The sequence below is a fragment of the Pituophis catenifer genome, unplaced genomic scaffold (genome assembly GCF_029215685.1).
Source record: "Pituophis catenifer annectens isolate HBS135680 unplaced genomic scaffold, rPitCat1.0.hap2 SCAF_18, whole genome shotgun sequence".
Taxonomy (NCBI): domain Eukaryota; kingdom Metazoa; phylum Chordata; class Lepidosauria; order Squamata; family Colubridae; genus Pituophis; species Pituophis catenifer.
This window is the reverse complement of record NW_027256898.1, coordinates 5,227,753-5,242,743: the sequence shown is the minus strand read 5'-3', so window position 1 is coordinate 5,242,743 and position 14,991 is coordinate 5,227,753. Positions and strand designations below refer to the sequence as shown.

General features: G+C 51.5%; 1 protein-coding gene across 3 annotated transcripts in view; it reads left to right on the top strand.

The window, feature by feature from the left end:
- The window catches only part of RERE (arginine-glutamic acid dipeptide repeats), a 79,104-nt gene that overhangs the window by 61,038 nt on the left and 3,075 nt on the right, over window positions 1-14,991 (top strand). The window contains exons 6-14 of one of the 3 annotated variants that reach the window (XM_070956248.1): window positions 1,418-1,510; window positions 1,977-2,176; window positions 3,235-3,396; window positions 4,689-4,802; window positions 5,070-6,364; window positions 7,530-7,752; window positions 9,559-10,279; window positions 13,840-13,986; window positions 14,778-14,958. In XM_070956248.1, the coding sequence (XP_070812349.1) occupies window positions 1,418-1,510; window positions 1,977-2,176; window positions 3,235-3,396; window positions 4,689-4,802; window positions 5,070-6,364; window positions 7,530-7,752; window positions 9,559-10,279; window positions 13,840-13,986; window positions 14,778-14,958 (3,136 nt within the window). Of the gene's footprint in view, window positions 1-1,417; window positions 1,511-1,976; window positions 2,177-3,231; window positions 3,397-4,688; window positions 4,803-5,069; window positions 6,365-7,529; window positions 7,753-9,558; window positions 10,280-13,839; window positions 13,987-14,753; window positions 14,959-14,991 lie in introns of all 3 variants that reach the window. The other 2 variants (XM_070956247.1, XM_070956245.1) reach the window with 2 other exon arrangements.

Here is a 14,991-nt window from a genome sequence, read left to right as displayed (position 1 = left end):
CGGGGAAACAGGGTAGGTTTTGCACCTGCTCTCTGTCTAGGCAGAGAACCCAACTGAAGGGGGGGCTGGCTTCAGCCTGCTCTACAATATATACTTCTTTCACTTTGAAAAAAAGAAAATTTAAGTTTCTAGCCCTTATGGCTGCAGCAGTAGCGGCAGTCCTCAACTTAGAACCACAATTGATCCCAGAATTCATTATTGCTAAGTGAGACAGTTGTCAAGTGGGTTGGTTTTGCCCCCGTTTTACAACTTTCCTTGCCACATTTGTTAAAGTGAGTCGCCGAAGTTGTGAAGCTAGTAACACGGTTGTTGAGTGAATCGGGCTTCCCCTATTGACTCTGCTTTTCGGAAGGTCGCAAAAGGGCATTGCATGAACACACACACACACACACACACACACACACACACACACACACACACACGGGACACGTCCTAATTTTGATCACATGACCGCAGGAATGCTGCAACAATCATAAGTGTGAAAAACGGTCATGTCACTTTTTTTCGATGTTATTTTCATTTCTAAAACGGTCACCAAACGGAAAGTTGTCAGGCAAGGACTACCTGTATAGTGTATAGGTTGGAGACAATGCCAGGGAAATCTCGGTAGGCGTGAGTGCGGTGACAAAATTGAGTGTCCAGAGGAAAGAGGCATGTCCCGGGGGGTGGTGGTGGTGGTGTTTCTTTACTCTTCCTTACATAATTCAGTAGAAAAAAGACACACATAAGTATTACATTCTGTGCTGCTCCTCCTTGCTGTGTAGCCCCCCCCAAAAAGGAGAAGGAAGATAGATACCCTGAATCAGTTTGTTTATTTTTGTCCTCTCTCTCCCTCCCTCCCTCTCCCTCTCCTTTCTCTCCCTCTCTCTCTTCCTGTCCCCTTTGATTATTGATAGATATAGCTTTATTGATTAGCCTATAGGCAGGGGTCGGCTTCAAAAATTTTAGCCAGGGGTTCTCTGCCCAGTTGCTGGGTGGGCGTGGCCTAGTCGGGCTCCAGAGGCTTTGCTCGAGCCTCCAGGAGGACGAAAACGGACTCCCCAGGCTCTGGAGGCTGGAAACAGGCCCGTTTCCAGCCTTCCCGAGCTTCCGGTAGGCCGATTTTTCGCCCTCCGTGACCCTCCGAGCATGCCCTGCACTTACCTGCATCCAAAATGGGCTGTGTGGGGACTCCTGGGAGGGGAGGGGTGAGCGGGGCGGGGCCAGCCAGGAGTGGGATTTGGGGGTTCTCCAAACTGCACGGAATCTTAGCTAGAAATTCTCCCGAACCCCCAGCAGCCCACCCCTGCCTATAGGCCATATCAAAATACAAGGTTCAAACATGTATTACCAATAAAACCGTACAAACTGACGAAGTACACTTAGCGCCAAAGCTCCTTTGCATGTATTACCCTGTCCCCTTCTTAATTCCTCCTAGTGGATTTGAGTTCGGCCAGCGAAGATGATTTCGACAGCGAGGACAGCGAACAGGAGCTGAAGGGCTATGCGTGTCGTCACTGCTTCACCACCAGTACGTATTTTTTACCTGGCGGGGGAGGTGTCCTGTGACCCCCAGGTAGACCAGGCTGGAAACAAATTCTGCTTTATTGCTACACGGCTACATCAACAGAATCATGCAAATCCCCATTTCCTCCCGATCAGCTGGGACTCGGGAGGCAGAGAATCGATGGGGGCAGGGCCACTCAGAATTTTTACTACCGGTTCTCCGAACTACTCAAAATTTCCGCTACCGGTTCTCCAGAACTGGTCAGAACCTGCTGAAACCCCACCTCTGTCCCGCTCACTATCTCTTCCTCCCCCTTCCCATTCCCACAGCTTGACTCGCTTCGTTGCGGCCGCCCTAAAAGTGCCAGGAGGGAGAAAAATGGTTCCAGGGCTAACACCCCTTCCCCCCCCCCTTTAAATCTGTGATTCGTTCTTCCGGGGTTGATCGCATCTTTTTTTTTTTTTTTTTTTTTTGTACATTTTTTTAACAGCCTCCAAGGACTGGCACCACGGGGGCCGGGAAAACATCCTTCTCTGCACAGACTGTCGCATCCACTTCAAGAAGTACGGAGAGCTCCCTCCCATCGAGAAGCCGGTGGACCCGCCGCCCTTTATGTTCAAGCCGGTCAAAGAGGAAGATGACGGTCTCAGTGGGAAGCATAGCATGAGGACGAGAAGGAGTCGCGGCTCGGTAAGTCCATTTTTGTGATAAAGTAACAGAATAACAGTTGGAAGAAACCTTGGAGCGTGGTTTCGGCCCGGTCTACCGAATGCAAAGAGGAAACGTGCCAGCAGTTTGGGGAGTGGCGTCAAGATGGCCACGCCCACCCAGTCAGCCACGCCCACCCAGTCAACCAAACCCGCCCAGCCACCCCCCACCCCTCCAAGGTCAACTACAGCCCTGATGCGGCCCTCAAATGAATATGAGGTTGACACCCTTGACATAGAACATTGAGTCATAGAATTGGAAGGGACCTTGGAGGTCTTCTAGTCCAACCCCTGCTCAAACAGGAAACCCTCCACCACTTCAGACAAATGGTTGTCCAAGCCCTTCTTAAAAACTTCCAGTGTTGGAGCATTCACAACTTCTGGAGGCAAGTCGTTCCGCTGATTAATTGTTCTCACAGTCAAGAAATTTCTTCTTGATTCTAAATTGCTTCTCTCCTTGATTAGTTTCCATCCGTTGCTTCTTGTCCTGCCTTCGGGTACTTTGGAAAATAGGTGGACCCCCTCTTATTTGTGGCAGCCCTTCAAATATTGGAATATTGCTATCATATCCCCCCCCCCCCCCCCGAGTCCTTCTTTTCATAATGTTCAACAGGTGGACAAAGCAAGAGGCAATGATCCCATCGCACAATATCTTTTCCTAGGCTCAGTTGTTTTGTCTTCCTTGCTTTACCGAGGACTTGAGAACTTTGAGGTTCTCCAGGGAGCATTGGGGTGACAGTGTGGCTTCCTTCCTGAATGCTGAGGAATGGAAGAAGGGCCACCAGGTGCATTCCGGGGCTGGAACCAGCCTTACCATGGTGGAAACCATGGAACTGAGCCATCTTCTCCCAAAGTGACCTGGTCAAAACCACACTAAGTTTGGATCGAGACTTGAATTGTCCTTGATGGAGACCCAACAGTTGCTTGACCAACACAAGATGGCTTTGGGAGAGAATTAAAGTCAGTTTATTCGCATTGCCGGTCAAGATCGAGCCTCCCCGGAAGCAGCCTTTGACCTTGCCTTTCTCTTTTAACCAGCAGATGTCTACACTTCGCAGCGGTCGTAAGAAGCAACCCACCAGCCCAGACGGGAGGGCCTCGCCCATCAACGAGGACATCCGATCCAGCGGCCGTAACTCACCCAGCGCGGCCAGCACGTCCAGTAACGACAGCAAGGCGGATTCGGTCAAGAAATCCACCAAAGTACGTTGTGATTAGAGTGTTGGCTTTCCTTCGCGGGTAGGGAAGACAAACGCGGCTGATGGAGCTGGCCCTTCCCTGCCCCTCTGAACTCTCCCGCAGAGTTCCTCATCTTGCCAGTTTCCAGTGAATCACCCAGCTGGGATTATGAGTCCTCTCGTGTCATCCTTTGAGTGTCAGGATTCCAAGTAATGACCCCATTTCAAGCAGAATTCCAAGGCAGATTCTCAAAGAACCGTTTTTTTATTTTGGAGACATCGTCTTGGCATTAGCTGGTGGAAAGCCAACTCTGAGATTTCCCGCGCTTTCCACCGCATTAAAACCGAAAGTTTCACTTTCCCCCCCAATGTGATTGGACAGTCACATTGTCCAATCCAGGCACTGGCTGGTCGCCTGGCAACTCCTTCCTCCACCTCTAGCCAGCCGGCAGTTAGGGTGTCCTTGACCCAGATTAAACTAGTTTGTTTTATTTACAACCCCCCCCCCTTCAGCTCCAAGCACAGGTGGGCTGCTGGGGGTTCGCAGGGGTTCGGGAGGACCACTAGCTAAGATTCTGTGCAGTTCGGAGAATCCCCAAATCCCACTCCTGGCTTGCCCTGCCCACCCCTCCCCTCCCAGGAGTCCCCACACGGCCCGTTTTGGATGCAGGTAAATGCAGAGTGCGCACGGAGGCTCAGGGAGGGTGAAAAACAGGCCTACTGGAAGTTGGGGAAGGCCGGAAATGGACCCTTTTCAGGCATCCAGAGCCTGGGGAGGCCATTTTTGCCCTCCCTGAGGCTCGAGAAAAGCCTCCAGAGCCCGGGGAGGGCAAAGACACCCCCCCCCCCACCCTGGTGCAGGAAGCCGACTAGGCCACACCCTCCATGGCCACGCCCACCCAGCAACCAGGCAGAGAACCCCTTTCTAAAATGTTTGAAGCCCACCCTTGGCTCCAAGCTGTGTGTCAAGCCTGAAGCCATGTGAAAGAAACTCCAATAGAAAAGTACAGAAGAGGAAAAAGAGGGGGGTGGAACAATAAACCCTACAGCCAAGTCAGACATTCTCCCCTTCTTCCCCTCCGCTGACCTTCCATTGGGGAAGCTTGTTGGAAATCCAACCTCTCAACCCATCAGTGGTGGTGCTTCACTTGAAGCCTCCATCTCCTTCCAGCTCTCTGTTCCTTGTTCCTTCCGCCACTTCAGGAAAAAAACCCTTATGTGAAGCCTTTAGGAGGCCAGATACCCCGGCGCCGCTAGCCCTGTGCCTTCCCTTTAAACCACGTTGCTTTTTTTTTTCTTCTTCTTCTTCCGCGGCAGAAGATTAAAGAAGAAGCTTCTTCCCCTCTCAAGAGCTCCAAGAGGCAGCGAGAAAAGGCGGCGTCCGACAGCGAGGAGCCAGACCGCATCAATGCCAAGAAAACCAAAACCCAGGTGAGTTCCTTGGAGAAGAAGCCGCTGGCGCTAGGGTGGGTGGAAGCCCATCTTGATACCAGGGTTAGGGGAGGCCCACGGTGGTTTTCCGAAGGGCATCAGGGAGGTTGGGTTGTCCTCCAGGGGTGGCATGATCTGATGGAAGCTATGAGATGCTCAAGAGACCCCTGTGGCCTGAGGTAGCTCCCCTCCGTCTCCATGGCAGCTTTCTGGAGGATCCAATCTTCCGGCATGTCCTCCCCTCCTCTTCTTTCTCCCCCTCCACAGGAGATCAGCCGGCCCAACTCCCCCTCGGAGGGCGAAGGGGAGAGCTCCGACAGCCGCAGCGTGAACGACGAGGGCAGCAGCGACCCCAAAGACATCGACCAGGACAACCGCAGCACCTCGCCCAGCATCTCCAGCCCGCAGGACAACGAAAGCGACTCGGATTCCTCGGCCCAGCAGCAGCCGTCGTCTCTCCAGGCGCCCAACGGCCCGACTCAGCCTCCGGGGCCCCTCCCAGCACAGCTGCCCTCCTTGCCGGCCGGCTCCAGCATCCCCTCTTCCACCGTCGTCCCGCATGTGTCTCCTTCAGGAGCGCAGCCCCCCAGTCAGCCTCTGGCCCCGGGCCTCCCTCATTCGCACATCCAGCAGGTCCCTTCGTTGCACCCGCCCAGGCTGCCTTCCCCTCCTCACCCGCCGCTGCAGCCACTCGCAGGGCCCCCCGGCCAGCCCCAGGGCCTCCCCCAGCCGCACCCTCAACCGCCCCTCCACGGCCAGATACAGGCCCTCCCGCATGGCCTGCAAGCACAGCCCCTCCTGCCCCACCCGGCCCCTGCACAGCCCTTCACCCTCCCGCCCCAGGCCTTGCCAGCCTCCTCTTCGCAGTCTCAGGGTCCCCTCCCTCCCCCGGCCCACCCTGCCCTGCAGGTCTCCTCCGGCCAAGTGGCCTCTTCGTCCCCACTGTCTTCCCAGTGCCCCCGGGAGCAGCCCCTGCCCCCCGCCCCTATGGCCATGCCCCACATCAAGCCCCCACCCACCACGCCCATCCCGCCTCTCCCCACGCTACCTTCCCACAAGCACCTCTCGGGCCCTTCGCCGTTCTCCATGAACTCCAACCTGCCCCCGCCCCCTGCGCTGAAGCCGCTCAGCTCCCTCTCGACCCACCACCCGCCCTCCGCGCACCCCCCTCCCTTGCAGCTGATGCCCCAGAGCCAGCCCTTGCAACCCTCCCCTGCCCAGCCTCCAGTCCTCACCCAGAGCCACCCTGCTCCTCCCCAGCCTTCCTTCGCCCAGCACCCCTTCGTTCCTGGGGGGCCGCCTCCCGCCACGCCTCCCTCCTGCCCGTCGACTTCCACGCCGCCATCTGTGCCAAGCGCTCCGAGCCAGGGGGCCGTGTCCAGCTCAGCGGCCTGCGGCGGAAACGTTCCTGTGGTGGCCCCCTGCACCATCCCCTCCATCCAGATTAAAGAGGAGGCGCCTGACGACGTCGAGGAGCCTGAGAGCCCGCCTCCCCCCACCCGGAGCCCCTCGCCAGAACCCACCGTGGTGGACACACCGAGCCACGCCAGTCAGTCAGCTAGGTGAGGGGGTGTGATTTCATGATTATTGCTTGGAGATGTAGAGTATGTATATATATATAGTATATATAGTAAAAGGTAAAGGTTTCTCTTGCACATGTGTGCTAGTCATTCCCAACTCTGTGGGGCAGTGCTCATCTCCATTTTGGCCCATCTACTTAGCTGGAAGAGATAGATGGTTTGGGCAGGCTTGGGGGACTTAGATGGGATGCGAATTCAGCCCCTTTGTGGGGTATTCAGGAAACCATGTGTCAAGTTTCGTGGTTGTCTCGAATAAAATGCATTTCAAACAAAATCTTCGAAGAAAAAAACTCCTATTTATTGAGCACGACATCCTAACATGACTCCAAACGAAGCTAACACTGACTTCCTGACCCCAAACCTTCCCTTTCTGTTCCCCAATTCTCAGCGTCCCACTGGCCCTCTTCCAAATCACTCTCCCCATATCTAGTACTTCAGCTCCTAGGAATGTCCCCCCTCCCATCTCATCTCCTAGGGGACATTATCTTCAGGGAAAATAAGTAGGTGAGAAGTCAAGCGTCCTCTTGCCAGCTGCCCCCTCTTCTCCTTCTTATGTCAGCACTAGAGTAAATGCAGGTTGAAGTGTTGACACCATGGTTTAAATGTGGCTTAGTGCATCACGATATAAAACCTCAGACACTTAACAATCAAGACTGAATAACACGGAGAAAAACCTGTGAAGTAATACAATCCCCAATCATTTTTCCAGCTGATGTCCTGCTAGAGGGGAGGAAGACGAAAGATCCCATCATCCCTAGCCAACATGATGGGTAGTTTAGTTCCAAACCTCTAGAAACGAGTATAGTAGTCTTGTGTGTATATATATATGTATATCGATGTTTAGAACAAGGAAAGCAGTACAAATAAAAGACCTGTAACAATACTGTTATCAGTTTCAGAATAAAAATACAGCTTGCAGAAGGCATCCTTGGTTCAAGAAAGAGTTCCTCTGAAACGTTATTTCCAAATTAGGGGAACAAAGCTAGTTTCCTGTCTTAGATCCGCGTTTCTGGGTTTTGTACATTCCTGGTTTGTTTTAGATCTGTGGCCATCTCTTTTTCACGCTCAAAGATCCCGCTGCTTTTTTTTTTCCTGCGCCGATCGTTTTAGTTTCTCATCCTGCCCTCCCCGTCCATCCATCCTGCAGGTTTTACAAGCACCTGGACCGCGGCTACAACTCCTGCGCGAGGACGGATCTGTACTTCATGCCCCTGGCCGGCTCCAAGCTGGCGAAGAAGCGAGAAGAGGCGATCGAGAAAGCCAAGCGGGAAGCGGAGCAGAAAGCGAGAGAAGAGAGGGAACGGGAGAAAGAGAAAGAGAAGGAAAGGGAACGAGAACGGGAGCGCGAGAGAGAGGCCGAGAGGGTGGCGGTAGGTTTTGTCTTGTTTGCGAAGGTGGGGTGGTGGGGACTGAGTCCGGAAGGAGAAGGGCGGTATAGAAATCTGAAATAAATAAATCTGAAATCAGACCCCAAAAGGAAGGGGAGACCCACAACTTCTGAAGGTTTTCACTCGTTAATTGTCCTCACTGTTAGGAAGTTTCTCCTTAATTCCACGTTGCTTCTCTCCTTGATTAGTTTCCATCCGTCGTTTCTTGTCCTGCCCTCAGGTGTTTTGGGAAATAGGTTGACACTCCCACCCTTCTTCTTTGTGGAAACCCCTCAGATATTGGAAGACTGCTATTATGTTCATGTCTCCCCTTCCTCAATAGTAGTAACTGGGAGAGGGATCTTGGAGTCCTAGTGGACAACCATTTAAGTAGGAGCCAGCCGTGTGCAGCAGCAGCTGCCAAAAAAGCCAACACAGTTCTAGGCTGCATCAACAGAGGGATAGAATCAAGATCATGTGAAGTGTTAATACCACTTTATAAGGCCTTGGTAAGGCCACACTTGGAATCCTGCATCCAGTTTTGGTCACCATATTATAAAAAAGATGTTGAGACTCTAGAAAGAGTGCAGAGAAGAGCAACAAAGATGATTAGGGGACTGGAGGCTAAAACATATGAAAAACGGTTGCAGGAACTGGGTATGTCTAGTTTAATGAAGAGAAGGACTAGGGGAGACATGATAGCATCTTCCAGTATCTCAGGGGCTGCCCCAAAGAAGAGGGAGTCAAGCTATTCTCCAAAGCACCTGAGGGCAGGACAAGAAGCAACGGGTGGAAACTAACCACCGATAGCCTCCCATCGACCAGTAAACTCCCACAGAGAGGGACTCCTCAGGGTGCCGTCGGTCAAACAATGTCGACTGGCGACCCCCCAGGGGGAGAGCCTTCTCTGTGGGGACACCTGCCCTCTGGAATGAGCTGCCCCCGGAGATTCGTAGGATCCCCGACCTTCGCACCTTTCGCCGGGCCCTCAAAACGCTATTGTTTCACCAAGCAGGGCTGGCCTAAATGCTATTTTAATGGGTGGTTTCTATTTTAGCTCTTTCAGCCAAATTATTTAATATTTTTAAATTGTTTTTTAACTTTCATATAGTTGGTGGGTTTTATTTCTGGCTGTACACCACCCTGAGTCCTTCGGGAGAAGGGCAGTATAAAAAATTAATTAAATAAATAAATAAATAACCAAGAAGAGAAGCAACTTAGAATTAAGGAGGAATTTCCTAATGCTGGGAACAATTAATCAGTGGAACAGTTTGCCTCCAGAAGTTGTGAATGCTCCAACACTGGAAGTTTTTTTTTTTTTTTTTTAATTTGATTTATATGCCGCCCTTCTCCGGAGACTCAGGGCAGCTTACAATGCGCTAAGCAACAGCCTTCATATTTTTGTATATTTTATACAAAGTCAGCTTATTGCCCCCACAACTGGGTCCTCAATTTACCTACCTTAGAAAGGATGGAAGGCTGAGTCAAGTTTTTAAGAAGAGATTAGACAATCATTTGTCTGAAGTGGTGTAGGGTTTCCTGCCTAAGCAGGGGGTTGGACTAGAAGACCTCCAAGGTCCCTTCCAACTCTGGTTTTTCTATTCTATTCTAGTCCTTCTTTTCTCTAGACTAGGCATACCCAATTCCTGCAGTCATTCTCCATATCATATTATCTCCACGCCTTTAATCATCTTAGTTGCTCGTAGTCAATACCTCCCATGGAAGAATTGGGAGAGTAGGAAACATCTGGGCTGGGGTTTTCTTTTTAAATTTGCTCTGAGCCTCTCTCTCTCTTTTTTCCCCCTGCAGAAAGCATCCAGTTCCTCCCACGACGGTCGTCTCGGAGAATCTCAGCTAAGCGGTCCAGCGCACATGAGGCCGTCTTTCGAACCGCCTCCCACCACCATCGCGGCCGTGCCCCCTTACATCGGTCCGGACACCCCGGCCCTACGGACGCTGAGCGAGTACGCGCGTCCCCACGTCATGTCCCCCACCAACCGGAACCACCCTTTCTTCGTCCCCCTCAATCCCGCCGACCCGCTCTTGGCCTACCACATGCCGGGCCTCTACAACGTGGACCCCACCCTCCGGGAGCGGGAGCTACGAGAGCGGGAGCTGCGGGAGCGGGAGATCAGGGAACGGGAACTGCGGGAAAGGATGAAGCCGGGTTTCGAGGTGAAGCCTCCCGAACTGGACGCCCTCCACCCGGCCACCAACCCCATGGAGCACTTTGCCCGTCACGGAGCCCTCACTATCCCCCCAACCGCAGGCCCTCACCCCTTCGCTTCTTTCCACCCTGGGCTTAACCCTCTGGAGAGGGAGAGACTCGCTTTAGCCGGCCCTCAGTTACGGCCCGAAATGAGCTACCCGGACAGATTGGCTGCCGAGAGGATCCACGCCGAGCGCATGGCGTCCCTCACCAACGATCCCTTGGCCAGGCTCCAGATGTTCAACGTGACACCCCATCATCACCAACATTCCCACATCCATTCACATCTGCATCTCCACCAACAGGACCCACTACATCAAGGTGAGGCCCCGGGGATCTCCCATCGTCCCTTGGACTGAGTCCAAGGACTGTCCCCGGGCAAGGAGGTATCCTCGGATGGGCAGAGAACTGGCACATCGGGACGAGTTGCGTTGCCAGGTCTCTCCCAGCCTGAGGCTGGTGCAGTTACTGCTCGGCTTTCCAAGTTACAACGGCGTTGGAAAAACCACGGTGTGGCAGCACTGAAGCGGCAAGATGGCTTCGGCCAGGCCAGCTTCAGGGTTGACAGCCTCTGCACGTGGCTTACCGTTCTGCGTTGGCAGCTCCTGAGCACCCAGGAGGGCAGCGGTGGTTGTATCTGCAGGCCGATAATCAGGTTGAAAGAGGACCCAGGGTCGTTCAGTCAATTCTTGGTCCTGCCAGGTGTCCTGTTTTTTTTTTTTTTTTAATTTGATTTATATGCCGCCCTTCTCCGAAGACTCAGGGTGGCTTACAATGCGGTAAGCAATAGCCTTCATTCTTTTGTATATTTATACAAAGTCAGCTTATTGCCCCCACAAACTGGGTCCTCAATTTACCTACCTTAGAAAGGATGGAAGGCTGAGTCAACCTTGAGCCTTGGCGAGATTCGAACCTGCAGTAATTGCAGGCAGCTGGTCTTAATAACCAGCTTAATAACAGGGTGCCTTAAACCCCTGTACTACCAAGGCTACCAAGGTTTGAGAGAAGAAAACCACAAGGGGGTGCACAGAAGCCCCTAAGGAGGTGTGGACATAGGGAGGTGGGGACCTGGATTGGGGTGCATTAATGGGAGAGAAAAGATGGTAGTTGACGATTTAACGTGTTGGTATGACACTTGTGGAAATGGTCAACCCAAGGTTTGATGCCACAGGGCCCTTTCTCAGAATAGAATGGAATGGAATGGAATAATTAGAATAGAATAAGAATAAGAAATGAATAGAATAGAATAGAATAGAATAGAATAGAATAGAATAGAATAGAATAGAATAGAATAGAATAGAATAGAATAGAATAGAATAGAAGAATTGAATTTGAATTATTTGAATTTGAATTCTTTATTGGCCAAGTGTGATCGGACACACAAGGAATTTGTCTTCGGTGCATAAGCTCTCAGTGTACATAAGGAGAATAAAATAGATTCATTGAGAATGAAAAGATACAAGATAGTCAAGGTTACTAATAAGCTATCAAAGGAAAGTTTGTACTAGGAAACAAATAAAAGCAGTATAAATCATAAAGATACAAACAACATAAGTAGAAAAGGAGATAGCTAATAGGAAGAATGAGAAGACTAATAGTAATAGTCATGCATTCTTAGTGAACAGTTTGACAGTGTTGAGGGAATTATTTCTTGAGCAGAGTGATGGCGTTTGGGAAAAAACTGTCCTTGTGTCTAGTTGTTCTGGTGTGCAGTGCTCTATAGCGTCGTTTTGAGGGTAGGAGTTGAAACAGTTGATGTCCAGGATGCGAGGGGTCTGTAGATACTTTCCCAGCCCTCTTTTTGACTCGTGCAGTATACAGGTCCTCCATGGAAGGCAGGTTGGTAGCCATGGTTTTTTCTGCAGTTTTAACTATCCGCTGAAGATTGAGAGGTGGGGGGGGGGGTATTGGATTAAGGCAGAACCTGCTCAGATATCAGGGACCTGATCCCCCAGGTGTGTGCTCCCTCGGGGAGGGGGGCGAGTTGTGGAAACTTTAAAACTGGGATTCCTCAGTAGCTGTGCCCGTGGGGGGGGGGGGAAACAGGACTGTGCAGGTGGCATTGTTTTGACACACAGAAGGGTTGAGTTTCAGGGATCCCTTTAAAGTAGCAGCTTCTTTTCGCTAGTTTTAACTTTCTGGAGAAAATACCTGCCTAAAGGTGATCAGCCACAAGAATGCCTCAGCAGGGAGAGGATGGGGGGGGGGTTCTGCCCAATTTCCCCCCCCCCCTTGTTAGAAAACCCAAATGAGGACCTCCAGGATGTTAATCCAGATGGAATACCTCCAGATTAACATCAGACCAACAATCAAGGAACTGCCAAACGAGCCAACAGTAAACAGCCCTAACGAAAGCACCTCTAAGATCACGCCAGAGAATGCCACTAGAATATAAACTTGAGAGCAAACCTCATTCCTTACTAGTTACCTATTTGGGTAATGAAACATCTGCAAGAAAAACAAGCCAGTTCAGAGAGCACCAAGGACGCCTCATGTCAACCCTGAGCTACAAATTTCCTTCCTTCCTTCCTTCCTTCCTTCCTTCCTTCCTTCCTTCCTTCCTTCCTTCCTTCCCTCCCTCCCGCCTTCCTTCCTTCCTTCCTTCCTTGGCTTTGGTACGAGATTGATGATGTTACTTAGTGCAGTTGGTGCCTGTAGCTCTATAACATGCCAATGGATATATTTGAGAGGGGAAAAAATGCCATTTTTATTCTTTTATTCCAGGGCCAGTCTATCTAGCTCTTGCAAGGGGTCCTGAGTTGTGCGTTAAGTTTGCTAAAACTTTGAGAAGTGGAGTGGAATTGTTGATGAAAAAGAAGAGGAAGAGAAATAAAAGCAAATTATACGGGAATTTTTCCCTGCCTGTCAGAATTAGGTTCCCCTTTTTCCTCAAAGAAAACTTTTTTCTTCGAGGAAAAAAGGAAAACCTTTTTCCCTTGTTTTACCCCCTCCCCCCCTTTTTTTTGGGGGGGGGGCTGCCAACTACCGTATTTTTTGGAGTATAAGACGCTCCGGACTATAAGGCGCACCTACCTTTTTAGTACGTTTCAATTTCAGCTTCAGCCCAGCCTGATCAGCACAAGCAGCTGATTGTTGGTTGGATCAACCTCCAGAGGATCAGCTGTTTCAGCCTGCAGGGATTGCCATAGCCTATTGCCACCTCCGCGAGCCCCATTTTCCAGGGGGCCGGCGGGTGGGCGGGGCTACATTTGGTGTATAAGACGCACCCAAACTTTCACCCTCTTTTATGTGGGGGGGAAAAGTGGGTCTTATGCTCCGAAAAATACAGTATTAAGGGTTGTTTGACAGGCAGCTGCCACTTCAGACATGCTGGGCAGAGAAGTAAGGGATGACTTTTCGGCAGAGAGAAGCTTTCTAATCAATTCCATTTATGCCCAGCTACAAGTAGTCTTCAAGTTACAACATTCATTTAGTGAATTTGTTTAGTGAAGTTACGATGACCCTGAAAAAAGTGACTTGTTACCATTTTTCACACTTAACAACTGTTGTAACATCCCCAGGATCATGTGATCAAAATTTAGATGCGTATCTATGACGGTTGCAGAATCCCAGGGGGTCACGCAATCCCCTTTTGCGAACTTCCGTTGAGCAAAGTCAATGGGGAAGCCAGATTCGCTTAACGACCGTGTCATTAACTTAACAGCTGCATTGATTCGTTGAATAACTGTTGCAGTAGGGGCAAAACTCACTGAACTGTCTTGCTTAGCAACGGAAATTTCAAGCTCAATTGCGGTTGTAAATTAAGGACTGTCTGTAATGAGGATGATTTTGATCTCAGATGGAAATTCAGAGTTTTCTAAATGGGTGGTAACTCTTCCCTTTTCCTCCACCCCCTTCTCCTGCCCCCTCCCCTTTTGCAGGCTCAGCTGGGCCCGTTCACCCCCTCGTGGACCCTCTAGCCGCTGGACCGCACTTGGCACGCTTCCCTTACCCTCCTGGTACCATCCCCAACCCGCTGCTAGGACAGCCGTCTCACGAGCATGAAATGCTGCGGCATCCAGTCTTTGGTGAGTGGGGGGACGGGGATGCAACCTGCCGGGTTCACACAACACGCCCACCTGTCCCTATCAGGCCAGCCACATTAGGGGTTGGGTGGGCAAGAGGGCAGACCACAGAGGAGATGGTCAATATCCCTAGATGGGTTTCCCCATAAGGCCAACTCGGTGTTGTGGCCGCCAGCAGAGATAGTGGCAGACTCAGACAGTGAGGAGGTTGGGGATGAGCATGGGCCAGTCCTGGAGCCTGGGGAGGGCTCTGACGAGGGCTCTGTGTCGGAGGCAGAGAGAGGGCCAGGGCCGTCTGACAGTTGTCAGCTGCCTTCAGAGTCAGACATCAGTGAGGCAGGAGAACAGCTGGAGCCTGTTCCCAGTGTGAGCTGCCAGACGAAGTGAACAGCTAAGGAACAAGGGACGGCTCAGGAGTAAAGCCACAGGTGGACAATGAACGGCCCCTCCCAGAGGGAAATAAAAGAGGAGCGAAAGGGGAGTGGAGTTTGCAGGAGACAATTAGTTCATCTAATTGGTTAGTGACTCTCCGAGACGCCTTGCCAAGTTTTGAAGATATCGGCCTGGCAGCTCTCCAAGCCAGATAAGGTCTGTGACTGTCAATCCTCCCTTGAAAGACTTCGCTGGATGTGAATGAGAGGAATTCACAGTCACGTAATAAAAAAGGGTTGTGTTTTTTTTCCCGTCAGAACACTCGGTATGCCCACTGATGGGACACGGAAGACCCCGGGAGGGGGGAGGGGTGATCCGTGCCCTGCTCGTCTCTGGAGATGCCTTCTCCCTCTTTCTCCCAGGTGCCCCCTACCCACGCGACCTCCCTGGCGCCATCCCTCCTCCCATGTCAGCGGCCCATCAGTTACAAGCTATGCACGCCCAGTCGGCAGAGCTTCAGCGACTCGCCATGGAGCAGCAGTGGCTTCACGGGCACCCCCACATCCACGGGGGGCATCTTCCCAGCCAAGAAGACTATTACAGGTAAAGGGACACATGCTGGACCCCCCACACACT